The following is a 14,947-nucleotide window of genomic DNA, read 5'->3' on the forward strand; positions in this document are numbered from 1 at the left end:
CTTGCTTAAATGATTCAAATAGTGAAGGACAGAAGGATTTGAGCAAGCCTACATCCACAGCAAGTCTACTTCTGTAGTTAGTTCTCCATGTTTGGAATAACTTCCCTGCAAAGTTTCTTTAAAAAACTGTATGCAAGTATTCCTAGAACTGATGCTGTTCTGAAGGCAAAGGGCAGTCACACCAAATATTGATATTATTTAGATTTCTCTTTTGTTCTTTCAGGTTACATTTTAATAATTAATAGAAATATACTATTAACCCTTAGGCGACCCTGGACGTACCCGTACGTCCAGGGCCGCCTCCCCGCGTTCAGAACGGGGCCGTGCGGCGGCCGCGCTCTGAACCGCCGCAATCCGTATGTAGCCTGGGATCGTGGCTATTAGCGGGCACAGTGTGATCGCCGTGCCCGCTAATCAGGTAATCAGAGGCAGCCGAAAGCAAACGAGTGCCGATCTCATTGATCTTTGCTGTATAACCATACAGCAAAGATCTCAATGAGAGATCTGAGTGCATATAGTAGAAGCCCCTCAGGGGAACTTCTAGTATATGTGTAAAAAAATAAATAAAAGTGATGTTATAAGTAAAAAGCCCCCTCCCCTAATAAAAGTCACAATCAAAAAATGACACCTCATACAGCCCCATAGACCAAAGGATAAAAATGCTATAAGCCTGGGAATGGAGCGATTTTAAGTGACATATATTTGTTAATAATGGTTTGAATTTTTTACAGGCCATCAGATACAATAAAAGTTATACATGTTATATATCGTTTTAATTGTAACGACATGAGGAACATATATAACAAGTCAGCTTTACCCCAGGGCCAACGGCGTAAAAAAACAAACCCTCCAAATAAAAGAAATGAGTTTTTTTTTCAATTTCACCACACATTGAATTTTTTTCTGGTTTCGCAGTATACTTTATGCAAAAATTTAGCATGTCATTGCAAAGTACAATTAGTGGCGCAAAAAATAAGGGCTCATGTGGGTCTGTAGGTGAAAAAATGCAAGTGCTATGGCCTTTTAAACACAAGGAGGAAAAAACGAAAATGCAAAAATTGAAATTGGCCGGGTCCTCTAAGAGTTAAAGGGGTAGTGCGGAAATTATTCACAAAATAACACACATTACAAAGTTATACAACTTTGTAATGTATGTGAATGGCCCCCTTCCCGTGTTCCCCGCCCCGCCCCCGTGTACCCGGAAGTGTAGTGCAGTATACATACCTGATCCGTGTCGACCGACCCCGTCTGTAATCTTGTCAAAGACGTCATCTTCGGGAGGCCGGCCGACCCGCTCCTACCGGCCCCCCTCTGCCACGTCATAACTGTGCTCAGCCGCGTCATCAGCTGCTCAGCCTCGATTGGCTTAGCATAGCTGTGCTCAGCCAATCGCGGCTGAGCACAGTTATGACGCAGCAGAGGGGGGCCGGCATGAGGGACGGCAGGAGCGGGTCGGTCGGCCTCCCGAAGATGACGTCTTTGACAAGATTACAGGCGGGGTCGGTCAACACGGATCAGGTATGTATACTGCACTACACTTCCGGGTACACGGGCGGGGTCGGGGAACACAGGAAGGGGGCCATTCACATACATAACTTTCATTACAAAGTTGTATAACTTTGTAATGTGTGTTATTTTGTGAATAATTTCTTAGCGCCGCACTACCCCTTTAACATTTTTTGAAAAAATTATTTTTCCCACACTTTTGAACAGTACTGTACTCGTTAAGAAAAAGAAACAATGCACCCAGATAGAAAAGTAAAACTCAAATGTCTCAGGGAAGGTATGTAAATGACTACAGATGTGGCTGGATTATACACTTGATCTACCACAGAATGCATCCCCGCTGCCTATAAAAGGGCTGTCAGGGGCTACTAATGGGTAGTGTACCACCTGCTGAGTGATCGTCGACTGCTAGTTAGTTAGTTAATTACTTATATTTAATTAAATAAATTGAAACCCTTAATTGAGTAATGTATTTTTGGAGTATAAGCTACACTTTGTTAGAACAAAAAAACATCAAGTGCCTTCCTTATATAGTCCGCAGTTTGGGGACAAATTCCTTAGTGATCAGGTAAAGATCACAGTATGGTGCCATCTTTCATTGAGAGAACTGTGCAGCCATCCATAGCTACTTTTCCTGCATTCTGTATCATTATAACTGGGCTGGAGAAAAAACTGGATGCACCCGCTTCTCCATCATAAAATGATGGTATACTAACAAACCGGATAAATGTACAAGTGGTAAGTAAACCTTATGGGCTAAGAGCAATTGAAAACTAAATATCTTGAGTGCAATTGATATTAAGAAAAAAAAGCAAAGTGTATAAATGACAGTAAAACTTAAAAGCCAGTTTCCTATGAGCATAATTTGGGAGATTATAATAATAATTTCTTTATTTTAACAGCGCCAACTGATTCCGTAGCACTCCACATACGTTTGTTAATTTAGGTCCCCGTCCCCATTAGGGCTTACAACCTAAGTATAGAGGAAACCCATGCAAAAATAGGGTTATATGTTGCCCTTGGTGGGATTTGATCCCAGGACCCCAGCCCTGCAGTGGTAACCACTGAGCCACCATGATAAAGTTAATCCTACCTAAAGGTGCAGACCTGTTTTTCCATATGTTTGGTCATGTTATTGAGCAGAGTCCTCTGGAAATAACTTTACAGTACAGTATACTCTCAGTTGTGTTAGAGCTATAAAATTAACCTACCTCATACTCATAGTCCAATGAAAGAAACTTAAATCCTGGAAACAGAACAGTGTTCATTTCTCAACAGGAGAATACCTACAAAGAAATAAAAGAATACCATGTATTTTAGGTTACAGAATTTAATGTTATGTGGCCTCTCCTAAGTTTGCTTTTCTACATAGGGGAAGTACTATATGTTCATATCAGCACAAAAAAAGTTATAAAACTCTGCCTCAATATTGTAATCACAGTTATACATGTATTACTCATAATAAACTATGAAGGGGGGGGGGTGTAGATCACTGTAGACTCTATTGAACTTATAGGCTGTGCAAATGCCTCTGCAAACACTCTTCATAAAATTATTTCTTCAGTTTCCTAAACTAATGATTACTTACACAAGAAGTATATACCTTCATTGGTATATATAGTACAGAATAAGACCAGCTTATTGAATAGTGTAATTTTTTCTGTGAGATTATGTTGTTTACCATTTAGAATTTTGTGCACTATCCTGGTTTTGGATATCATGGATTCAGTGGGTCCTGTGTGCATGCTATTATGTAACCAGGTCCGTCTGCTGTCTTGAGGCTGAAGCCTAGGAAAACTGTGGCCTATTGCTTTGGGAGTCAGGTGGGCCACTGTGACATTATGCCACAAGGAGGGTCACTGCCGCCTAGTTGGGTCAGCATCAGTAGCGGTCTTTGGCACCAAGCACGTCAAGCAATCGCTTGGGGCCCCCAACATCCAGGGGGGCCCCCAGCCCCGCTCTTCTCTTGTGCTCAAGACCACTAGACAGGGCCGCTGCCCCGCTCGCTGCTGCAATCTGAACTGTAACTATGAGCACTCGTAATGAGCGCTCACAGTTACATGCAGCAGCAGCACTGACAGGGCGGGGGCCATTTGCTCCCTTCCTGTCAGTCACTCTTGTGGCCGCAGGAAGTGTTTTCCCTGTGGTCACAAGTGGCCGCTCTGTCCTTGTGGTGTCGGTGCTCGTGACATCACTGGAGCATCGGCGCCAGGACATGGGGAGCGCGGTCTCTTGTGGCCGCAAGGAAAACCCTTGCAGCCACAAGAGTGAAGAGAAGAGGAGACACCCGGACCCAGGTGAGTATAAGTGTTTGTTTTATTGTATTATATACTATATGGGAGGGGGAGCACACAGGGGCCTTTGTAACTGGGGGGGCGCACAGTGGAGGAAGACACAGGGGGGGCTATAGACTACTGGGGCTTTACAGAGGGGTCTATATACTACTTGGTTCAGCACACAGGGGGTCTATATACTACTTGGGGCAGCAGAATAGGGTCTATATACAACTGGGGGAGCACACAGGAGGTCTATATTTAAGTGGGGGAGAACACAGGGGGTCTATATACTACTGGGGTTGCACACAGGGGGTCTATATACTACTGGGGTTGCACACAGGGGGTCTATATACTACTGGGGGAACACACAGGGGTCTATATACTACTGGTGGGGCACACAGGGGGTCTATATACTACTGGTGGGGCACACAGGGGGTCTATATACTACTGGTGGGGCACACAGGGGGTCTATATACTACTGAGGCAGCACACAGGGGTCTATATACTACTGGGGCAGCACACAGGGGGTCTATATACTACTGGAGGAGCACACAGAGGTCTATATACTACTGGCGGGGCACACAGGGGGTCTATATACTATTGGGGGAACACACAGAGGGTCTATATACTACTGGGGGGGCACACAGGGGGTCTATATACTACTGGGGGCAGCACACAGGGGGTCTATATATAACTGGGGGAGCACACAGGGGGTCTATATATAACTGGGGGCAGCACACAAGGGGTCTATATACTGCTGGAGGAGCACACAGTGGTCTATATACTACTGGGGGAGCACACAGGGATCTATATAATACTGGTGGAGCACAGAGGGGGTCTATATACTACTGGGGGGACCACACAGGGGGTTTATATACTACTGGAAGAGCACACAGGGGTCTATATCCAAGTGGGGGAGCACACAAGAGATCTATATCCAAGTGGGGGAGCACACAGGGGGGCTATACACCACTGAGGGAGCACACAGGGGAGCTATATACAAGTGGGGGAGCACACAGGGGGTCTATATACTAGAATGGGAGCACACAGGGGGTATATGCAACTGGAGGCAGCACACAGGGTATATACGACTAGGGGCAGCACACAGGGGGTTTATATACAACGGACAGCACACAGGGGGTCTATATAATTTTGGGGGAGCACAAGGGGGGCTATATATAACTAGGGGAACACACAGGCATCTATACACTACTGGGGGAAGCACACAAGGGGTATATACTACTGGGGGCAGCACACAAGGGTTATATACTACTGGGGGCAGCACACAAGGGTTATATAGTACTGGCAGCTGCGCACAAGGGGTATATATTACTGGGGGCAGCACACAGCGGTCTATTGTTGTGGAGTGCGTGTCGAGGGGGGGGGGCCCAGACATAAATTCGTTGGGGCCCCAGAAATGCCAAGACCGCCCCTGGTCAGCATAAGAATGTTGAGAGTGAGTATGTGATTATTTGGTGATCCCTTCCTGGAATAAACTCTCTGCTGTGACTGAGGGTCCTGAAACTTTGATTCATCACATACTGCATAACTGGTAGCACAATAAAGCTATTGGTGAATTAAATGCAGCATCTAGTGGCGAGACAGACTGCTATACCCAGATTGCTGCAGAAACTATAGTTGCTATAGTTAATACTATAGAGAATTTCTGCAGAGAATCTTGTGGAGAGCTGCCATGGATTTTTCTAAAGAGAACATTCACAGTTTCAGTCAGTTGACAGTTCACATGCAAAGAAAATAGCTGTCCCCTCAAAATGTATCACCATTTAGGGTATTAAGACCCCAAACTATATATCCTACAAATAGATCAACATCACAATCAAGTAGAGAAACAATTCATCTTTATAGCACTAATGTAATATAATTATTTATATAAAATCACATACATCATTGGTTACTATATAGACAAAGAAACAACAACCATAGGATTTCACAGGGTACTGGTCACAATAGGTACACACCAGTATGCAGTGTGATAACATAGAAAACCATAGTACTTTGGCTCCATTGGCTGGCCGCGCGGCCGCCCCACTGTGAACCGACGCGGTCCTGGGTACTTCATGCAGCCCGGGACAGAGGCTATTAGCGGGCACTGTCCGATCGCCGTGCCCGCTAATTAGCTTCTAAATGCATCTGTCAAAGTTGACAGCTGCATTTAAAAAGCAGCTTTTCCCTTGTGTCTAGTGGGGGGATCGCCCCCCTGCGACGTGTTCACGGAGGAGCGATCCCCACTTCTGGAGCCACCCGGGGTTTGCGCCGTAATGGCGTTGATCCCGGCACGGCATTCTATTGTTTTCGGCTGCAGCAGCCGAAAGCAATAGAGTGCTTATCTCATTGAGCTATGCAGTGTAACTATACTGCATAGATCTCAATGAGAGATCAGTGTGCATATACTAGAAGTCCCCCAGGGGGGCTTCTAGTATATGTGTGTAAAAAAAAAAAAAAAGTTTTATTATTAATTAAAAAAATAACTCCCCTAATAAAAGTTTGAATCACCCCCTTTTTTCCCATTTTAGAAATTAAAATAAATAAACATTTTTTTTATATTGTCGCGTGTGTAATCGCCCAAACTATAAATTTATTTCATTCCTGATCTTGCACGGTAAAAAGCGCAAAACAATTTCGAAGTGCAAAATTGTGCATTTTTGGTCACATCAAATCCAAAAAAATTGTAATAAAAAGCGATCAAAAAGTTGCACATGTGCAGTCAAGGTACTAATAGAAAGTACAGATCATGGCGCAAAAAATTACACCTCAGACCGCCCCATAGACCAAAGGATAAAAGCGCTATAAGCATAGTATTAGAGCGATTTTAATAAAATAAAAGTTACATATCATTTTAATCATACCTACTTGAGGAACATATATAAAAAGCCAGTTTTACCCCAGGCTGAACAGCATTTTTTTCCATTTCACCACACATTTTTTTTTTTTCTGGTTTTGCTGTGTACTTTATGCAAAAATTCAGCCTGTCATTGCAAAGTACAATTAGTGGCACAAAAAATAAGGGCTCATGTGGGTTTCTAGGTGAAAATATGCAAGTGCTATGGCCTTTTAAGCACAAGGAGGAAAAAGCGAAACCGCAAAAATTTAAATTGGCCTAGTCCTCTAAGGGTTAAAGTGCTTTGTGCACTTTAATTAGGGGGCATTCACACTTTCTGTGGTCCATTCACCGAACATGTGCTTGGGACTGGATTCACAGAACTCCCAACATCATGTATCATTATGATGCTGGGAGCCGAAATCAGTTTAAATCCTCGCAGTACCGTGAAAATCTGGAACTCACTGTATGTATTTATTGACTGCGCACAGAACGTGGGAGAAGGGCCATACTCTCACTCCCTCACTCCTGCACATAGCCAATGTAAGTCGATCAGGGGCGGATTAACTTTACCACAGGCCCCGGGCTGTTCACCAAGCCTGGGCCCCCCCACCCCACTGTAACTATGGCAGCACTAGCCTGGTGTTCATAGTATAGTATAGATAATGTCATGATGTCCTGATTTGTGCAAAATTGCCATAAAAAAACCTGTGATTTTTGCAAATCATGGCGGAAGTGTAGCCAGGAGACAGTACACCACTGAAAGTATAAGTCTTTTTGGGTGGTCATGGGCCCCCCAGGAGCTCAGGGCCCCGGGCTGCCGCCCGGAACGCCCCTATTATAATCCACTACAGAAGTTGATGCCCCACAGCCTAGGTTCCATCCTGTTGTGTTTAGACTTCTTATTCTGGGGTAAGAAGTTATTTATCACTTACAGAAATACATTCTGTCAGAATAACGCCCTGTGCTTGCATCCCTACCAAACCTTACCCCGGGGACAGCCCCCCACGCCCTCCCTGTGTCTCTCTGTCTTGCTGTATCTTTGTCTCATCTTTATCTCTGATATTTGTCACTCTATCTATCTATCTATCTATCTCCTATCTATCTATCTATCTATCTATCTATCTATCTCCTATCTATCTATCTATCTATCTATCTATCTCCTATCTATCTATCTATCTATCTATCTATCTATCTATCTATCTCCTATCTATCTATCTATCTATCTATCTATCTATCTATCTATCTTTGTGCAATCCAGGAGAGCAGCTTATCCAAAATTGCTGAAATAATTCCAGTGAGTACAAGCAGGGAGATAACACTGGTAAAGGTCCGCCAGACAGGAATTTGATCACCACAGCACACCGTATCAGTGAAGCTAAAAGAACTTTATTCCATCAAAGTGATTTGAAACACAACTTTTCTGCTGCCTCATGCGGCCATTTTCAAGCTTGTGTGAAGCAGCTGGAATGTTGCCTATGGAAACACTTTGATGGAATAAAGTTTCTTTTGCTTTAAAGGGGTTGGCCAATTTAAAGTAAAATAGGTCAGTGTACATTATTAGTAACTGTACTCACTGTATATACTGACAGCAGCTCCCTGTGTACCTCATAGAGCTAAAATCAGCCTCCCCCCCCCTTCAGGCTGGGCTGCCCTGCTCTGTGATGTTTCTGTTCATGAAATGGCTGACATGGAGGAGCATGTGACTGTGCCATACCACACAATGTCCACCACTGAGCCTGTATGTGTCTACGGAGGACCCTGGGGGGGTGCCGCATGGTCACATGCTCCTCCATGTCGGCCATCTTAAGGGCAGAAACACCACAGAGCAGAACAGTACAGCCTGGAGGAGGGGAGTCTGATATTAGCTCTATGAGGTACACAGGGAGCTGCTGTCAGTATATACAGTGAGTAAACTTACTAATACTGTACACTGACCTATTTTACTACAAAGTCTGTATCTATCTATCTATCTATCTATCTATCTATCTATCTATCTATCTATCTCCTATCTATCTATCTATCTATCTATCTATCTATCTATCTATCTATCTATCTATCCAGTAGGCAACAGATGACTGGAAAGACATTGGCAATTCTTTGTATATTTATAGCTGCAGTTACTGACAATAATGAGTGTCCTCAGAATCCATTATATTACAAGACTACATTATGTGAACACATGTATGTACTGAGGAAACCTAAATGCTTAATCAGGGATGAGTTATGTGCTAAAATATTACCTCAAGACACTGTGCAGACCTTTCTGGAATGGCTCTACAGAGATGTCTGTCACAGAGCACTGTGAGTCTTGTGTATACAATCCAGTGCAGACATGAGGTGCAGCACAGCAACCAATCACATTACTCCTTTCAGTTTCCAACAAGCCTTATTACAGTGATCTGATTTTTGTAATCTGATTGGATAGAGTAGGTAATAGCTCAACTATTACTCTTACTAAATCTGGCTGGGTATGCTCAGTGTCCCTCCAGTGCCTTGTGTCCCGCAATGTCCCCCTGCCATTATCCTCTCCAGCAGCCACAGCCCACACAGCTCTGGGAGTCAGGTCGTGACATCACCATTTTATCCAGGAAGTGAAGCCTTGATGCAGTAGCAAGTGCAGGGAAAAAAGCACTTTATGTGCATTTCCTGCAATAAGTGTATATTGGTGAGTTGTATAACTTTTGAGGGGGCAATACAATACTTTAATAAAAAATTTCGCTGTACTTCTCCTTTAACCCTTAGGGGACACAGCCAGTTTTGGCATTTATGACACAGCCAAATTTTTCAAATATGACGTGTCATTTTATGCCTCTGTAACTTTGGAATGCTTTTATCAATCCTTGTGATTCCAAGATTGTTTTTTCGTGACATATTCTACTTTATGTTAGTGGTAAATTTGGATCGATACCTTTAGCGTTTTTTTGTGAAAAACTCCAAAATGTTGTGAAAAATGTAAAAATTATTGCATTTCTCTAAATTTGAAAGTTTCTGTCAATAAGGAAGATAGTTATACCACATAAATTATTGATTAATTCATATCTATAACAAGTCTACTTTATATTGGCAGCATTTGGTGAACATGCTTTAACTTTTTTGGGGGATTTTAGAGACGTAATTGTTTAGTAGCAACTTTCAAAATTTTTGTGAAAATTTAAACTCAGATTTTTTTAGGGACCAGATCAGTTTTGAAGCATATTCTAGAGGCCTGTTTACTAGAAAACGCCCATAATTCACCCCATTTTGAAATCTTCACCCTTTCAAGTATTCAAATTGACATTCATACAGTTTTTTAACCCTTTACGCATTTCACAGGAATAATTTCAAAGAAAGTGTGGAAAGTAAAAATTTCCACTTTCTTTGCAGAGATCCCAATTCAATCCTATTTTTTTCATACCAAACCAGCTATAAAAAGTAAAATGTAATAAAACATTTATTCCTCTGAATCTGCAGTTTTTATTAATACCCCATTTGTGGACATAAAGTGTTGCACAAGCGCACAACATGGCTTAGAAGAGAGGGAGCACCCTTTGGATTTTGGAGCGTGGATTTGGCTGGAATAAATGTAGGAGACCATGTTACAGTTACAGAGCCCCCTAGTGCTGAGACAGTGGGAACCCCCCACAAGTGACACCAATTTGAAAACTACACCCCTTAAGGAACGTAACAAGGGGTACAGTGGGCATTTTGACCCCACAAGTTTTTCACAGTTTTTTGCAAAAGGGGCCCATGAACATTAAAAATCACATTTTTCACACTTACACGTTAGTGAAACCCCAAATTTTCCAAATTCCAAAAAGCTTGGAGAAGCAAAAGCCCCCCAAAATTTGTAAAGCAATTTCTCCTGAGTAAGAAAATACCCAATTTGTGAACGTAAAAAATTGTACGGACGCACAACACAGCTCAGAAGAGAAGGAGCACCTCTGTCTGTGTGTGCACTCCTACTGTAGCAGTAAATGCAACGACGTTTACTGACACTAACGAAGGCTGATGTTTATTAACGGACGCTGAATTACACTAACAGACACTGACACTAACGGACGTTGATGCTTACTAACAGACACTGGCGGTTACTAACGGACGCTGACTGATGCTTACTAACAGACACTGACTGGTGCTTACTAATGCACGCTGACTGACACTAACGGACGCTGACTGACGCTTACTAATGGACACTGACTGACGCTTACTAACGGACACTGACTAACGATTACTAACGGACACTGACGCTTACTAACGGACACTGACTAACGATTACTAACGGACGCTGGCTGACGCTTACTAACAGACACTGACTGGTGCTTACTAATGCACGCTGACTGACACTAACGGACGCTGACTGACGCTTACTAATGGACACTGACTGACGCTTACTAACGGACACTGACTAACGATTACTAACGGACACTGACTGACGCTTACTAACAGACACTGACTGGTGCTTACTAATGCACGCTGACTGACACTAACGGACACTGACTGACGCTTACTAAAGGACACTGACTGACGCTTACTAACGGACACTGACTAACGATTACTAACGGACACTGACTGACGCTTACTAACGGACACTGACTAACGATTGCTGGCTGACGCTTACTAACAGACACTGACTGATGCTTACTAATGCACACTGACTGACACTTACTAACAGACACTGACTGACGGTTACTAACGGACACTGACTAACGATTACTAACGGACACTGACTGGCGCTTTCTAACTGACGCTGACTAAGATCTCCCTTATCACTGGGAGATCACAGGGGAGGGGGTATTTATTATGTGTGTGTGTTTTGTGTATACACTATGTGGATGCAGGCTCTGATCTCCTTACATAGCATTCAGCTAGTGGGGGATCAGACCCTGCATCCAGCCTCTGGTCCTCACTGTCAGACACTGTGATTGACAGCTCTGATCACAGAGCTGTCAATCACAGCACAGAGAAGCAATGTGACCAGCGTCATTGGACAAACGCTGGTCACATGCTTCCCAGGAGGAGGCCGTCCCTGGATCCCTGAGCTCAGGGTGAGTCCCGGGACCAGGGGGCGTGGCTATCGCGGGTGGGGGCGTGGCTACCGCGGACGGGGGTGCCGATCCCAGGGGGGCCGCGGGAATCGCGGGGGGAGGGGGGGGCGCCGATCAAGTGCGGGGGGGGCTCCGATCGTGGGGGGGGGGCTCCGATCGTGGGGGGGGGGGGGGTCATCAGAGGCAGGGGAGGAGGAGAGGGAGGGATCTCTGCCCCAGCTTCGACCGGTCCCGGACCTCAGCAGAGACCGGGACCCGGGGGTTACTGCTGACTGTGCACCAGCATCAGTGGATCGTTACCGATCCCCTGATGCCGGTGATTGCCTTTCCTGGACCCCTGCTGGGGGTCCAGGAACGGCTTCACTAAACTGTCAGCTATCAGCTCCCGGTCACTGTTTACATAAACAATGAGCACCGGGAGCCGGGAAGTTATAGTACGTCCTGGTGCGGAAACTAACCTCCTGCCAGGACGTACTATAACTGCATGGTGCGGCTATGGGTTAAAGAGGTATTCTGGGGATGAAAAAAAAAAGTTGATGTTGCTTGGGGTTTGCTAAAAGTAAAAAATGAACAAAACCGGCATGCACTAAGGGTATATTTTTGTATATTTCTGTACATATTTACCTTGGACCATTGTATGGTATTTGGTACTAACCCTGTTGCTGCAACGTGCTGTTATTGTGGTTGTGTCATAACACAACCTGGTCAGGTGATATGTTTGCATATCACCCGGTGAAGAGATCTGCCTTTTTTCTTCTATATCCTAGGAGCTGAATTCAGGGCAGGTGAGGGTGGGGCAGGGCCGGGACAAAGAGTAGGCAAGGGTAGGTGATGGCCTAGGGCGCCAAACAGCAGGGGGCGCCACCCGACCGAACCCGGAAGCAGCATACAGGAGCTGATAACATCAGCCCCCTGCCTTGAGATACACAGGTCTGTGAGTCTTCAGCTGCTGCTCCACAGGGCTCCTGCCCGGACACTGCTCTGGCTGAGCTCCCTTTGCCTGGAGGCTCTGACCTGGTGCAGGACACCAGCATGGGGGCAGCATTACTCACATCCCCTGCTGCACATCCTCCAGGCTCTGGGAGCTGCTCAGCTGTCGGGCCAGGGAGGAGGAGGTGAGGAACGGCAGCCTGCAGAGACCACACAGGGGGACCAGGAAGTGTGTGCCTGGGCCTCTCCTGTCAGCTGCTCATTACTTCTGCATCATCATCATCATCAGCCAGACCGCTCCTTGACAGTCCCAGGTCAGAGAGGAGAGAAAGTGCAAGCTCCACACACCTAGCTGAGAGGTAGCTGTTTTGTGTCTGTGTGTGTGTATACATAAGTGTGTGTGTACATAAGAGTGTGTGTGTCACACTGAGAGGTAGCTGTTTTGTGTCTGTGTGTGTGTGTGTGTGTACATAAGAGTGTGTGTCACACTCAGAGGTAGCTGTTTTGTTTCTGTGTGTGTGTGTGTACATAAGTGTGTGTGTACATAAGAGTGTGTGTGTGTCACACTGAGAGGTAGCTGTTTTGTGTCTGTGTGTGTACGTACATAAGAGTGTGTGTGTACATAAGAGTGTGTGTATACATAAGTGTGTGTGTACATAAGAGTGTGTGTGTGTGTGTCACACTGAGAGGTAGCTGTTTTGTGTGTGTGTACATAAGAGTGTGTGTTTACATAAGAGTGTGTGTATACATAAGTGTGTGTGTACATAAGAGTGTGTGTGTGTGTGTGTGTCACACTGAGAGGTAGCTGTTTTGTGTCTGTGTGTGTGTGTACATAAGAGTGTGTGTGTGTGTCACACTGAGAGGTAGCTGTTTTGTGTCTGTGTGTGTGTGTACATAAGAGTGTGTGTGTATACATAAGAGTGTGTGTATTCATAAGAGAGTGTGTGTGTGTATACATAAGTGTATATACTGTACATAGATTGTGAGCCCTTGCGGGCAGGGTCCTCTTCCCCCATGTACCAGTCTGTCTTTTGCCTTCATGTAATGTTTTCTGATCTTGTATTGTTCCTGCCTGTTGCCTATCTATTGTATAGCGCTCTGGAACTAAGGGCGCTTTATAAATAAATAATAATAATAATAATAAATAATAATAAATGTGTGTGTCTGTGTGTATATGCATAAATATATATACATAAAAATATATGCAACTCGGGGCAGCACACAGGGGATATATATACAACTGGGGAAGCAAACAGGGGGTCTATATACTACTGGGGGAAGCAAACAGGGGGTCTATATACTACTGGGGGAAGCAAACAGGGGGTCTATATACTACTGGGGTAAGCAAACAGGGGGTCTATATACTACTGGGGGAAGCAAACGGGGTCTATATACTACTAGGGGAAGCAAACAGGAGATATATATACATTGGGGGGGCGGGCGCCATTTGCCTTCTCTGCCTAGGGCACCAAAATTCCTTGTCCCGGCCCTGGCCAGACCCCTCCATGACAGTCCCAGGTCGGAGAGGAGAGAAAGTGCAAGCTCCACACACCTAGCTGAAAGGTAGCTGTTTTGTGTCTGTCTGTGTGTGTGTATACATAAGTGTGTGTGTACATAAGAGTGTGTGTGTGTGTCACACTGAGAGGTAGCTGTTTTGTGTCTGTGTGTGTGTACATAAGTGTGTGTACATAAGAGTGTGTGTGTGTGTGTCACACTGAGAGGTAGCTGTTTTGTGTCTGTGTGTGTGTGTGTACATAAGTGTATGTGTACATAAGAGTGTGTGTGTCACACTGAGAGGTAGCTGTTTTGTGTCTGTGTGTGTACGTACATAAGTGTGTGTGTACATAAGAGTGTGTGTGTGTGTCACACTGAGAGGTAGCTGTTTTGTGTCTGTGTGTGTGTACATAAGAGTGTGTGTGTACATAAGAGTGTGTGTGTGTGTGTGTGTCACACTGAGAGGTAGCTGTTTTGTGTCTGTGCGTATGTGTACATAAGAGTGTGTGTGTATACATAAGAGTGTGTGTATTCAAAAGAGAGTGTGTGTGTATACATACGTGTATATACTGTACATAAATGTGTGTGTCTGTGTGTATATGCATAAATATATATACATAAAAATATATGCAACTCGGGGCAGCACACAGGGGATATATATACAACTGGGGAAGCAAACAGGGGGTCTATATACTACTGGGGGAAGCAAACCGGGGGGCCTATATACTACTGGGGGAAGCAAACAGGGGGTCTATATACTACTGGGGGAAGCAAACAGGGGGTCTATATACTACTGGGGGAAGCAAACAGGGTCTATATAATACTAGGGGAAGCAAACAGGAGATATATATACATGGGGGGGGGGCGCCATTTGC

General features: G+C 44.6%; 1 protein-coding gene across 5 annotated transcripts in view; it reads right to left on the reverse strand.

The window, feature by feature from the left end:
* The window catches only part of SHOC1 (shortage in chiasmata 1), a 134,549-nt gene extending 125,604 nt beyond the window's left edge, over nt 1-8,945 (reverse strand). For 3 of the 5 annotated variants that reach the window (XR_011362317.1, XM_069964340.1, XM_069964337.1), the window contains exons 1-2: nt 8,865-8,945; nt 2,718-2,792 (exon numbers count right to left, since the gene is read on the reverse strand). Coding sequence is in view for 4 of the 5 variants with exons in the window: in XM_069964340.1 (XP_069820441.1) it covers nt 2,718-2,774 (57 nt within the window). In the remaining variant the exon portion in view is untranslated. Of the gene's footprint in view, nt 1-2,717; nt 2,793-6,649; nt 6,693-8,198; nt 8,276-8,864 lie in introns of those variants that run through there. The other 2 variants (XM_069964339.1, XM_069964338.1) reach the window with 2 other exon arrangements.
* Between the last annotated feature and the right edge of the window lie 6,002 nt (nt 8,946-14,947).

The sequence above is a fragment of the Dendropsophus ebraccatus genome, chromosome 3, assembly GCF_027789765.1.
Source record: "Dendropsophus ebraccatus isolate aDenEbr1 chromosome 3, aDenEbr1.pat, whole genome shotgun sequence".
In the NCBI taxonomy this organism is placed as follows: Eukaryota; Metazoa; Chordata; class Amphibia; order Anura; family Hylidae; genus Dendropsophus; species Dendropsophus ebraccatus.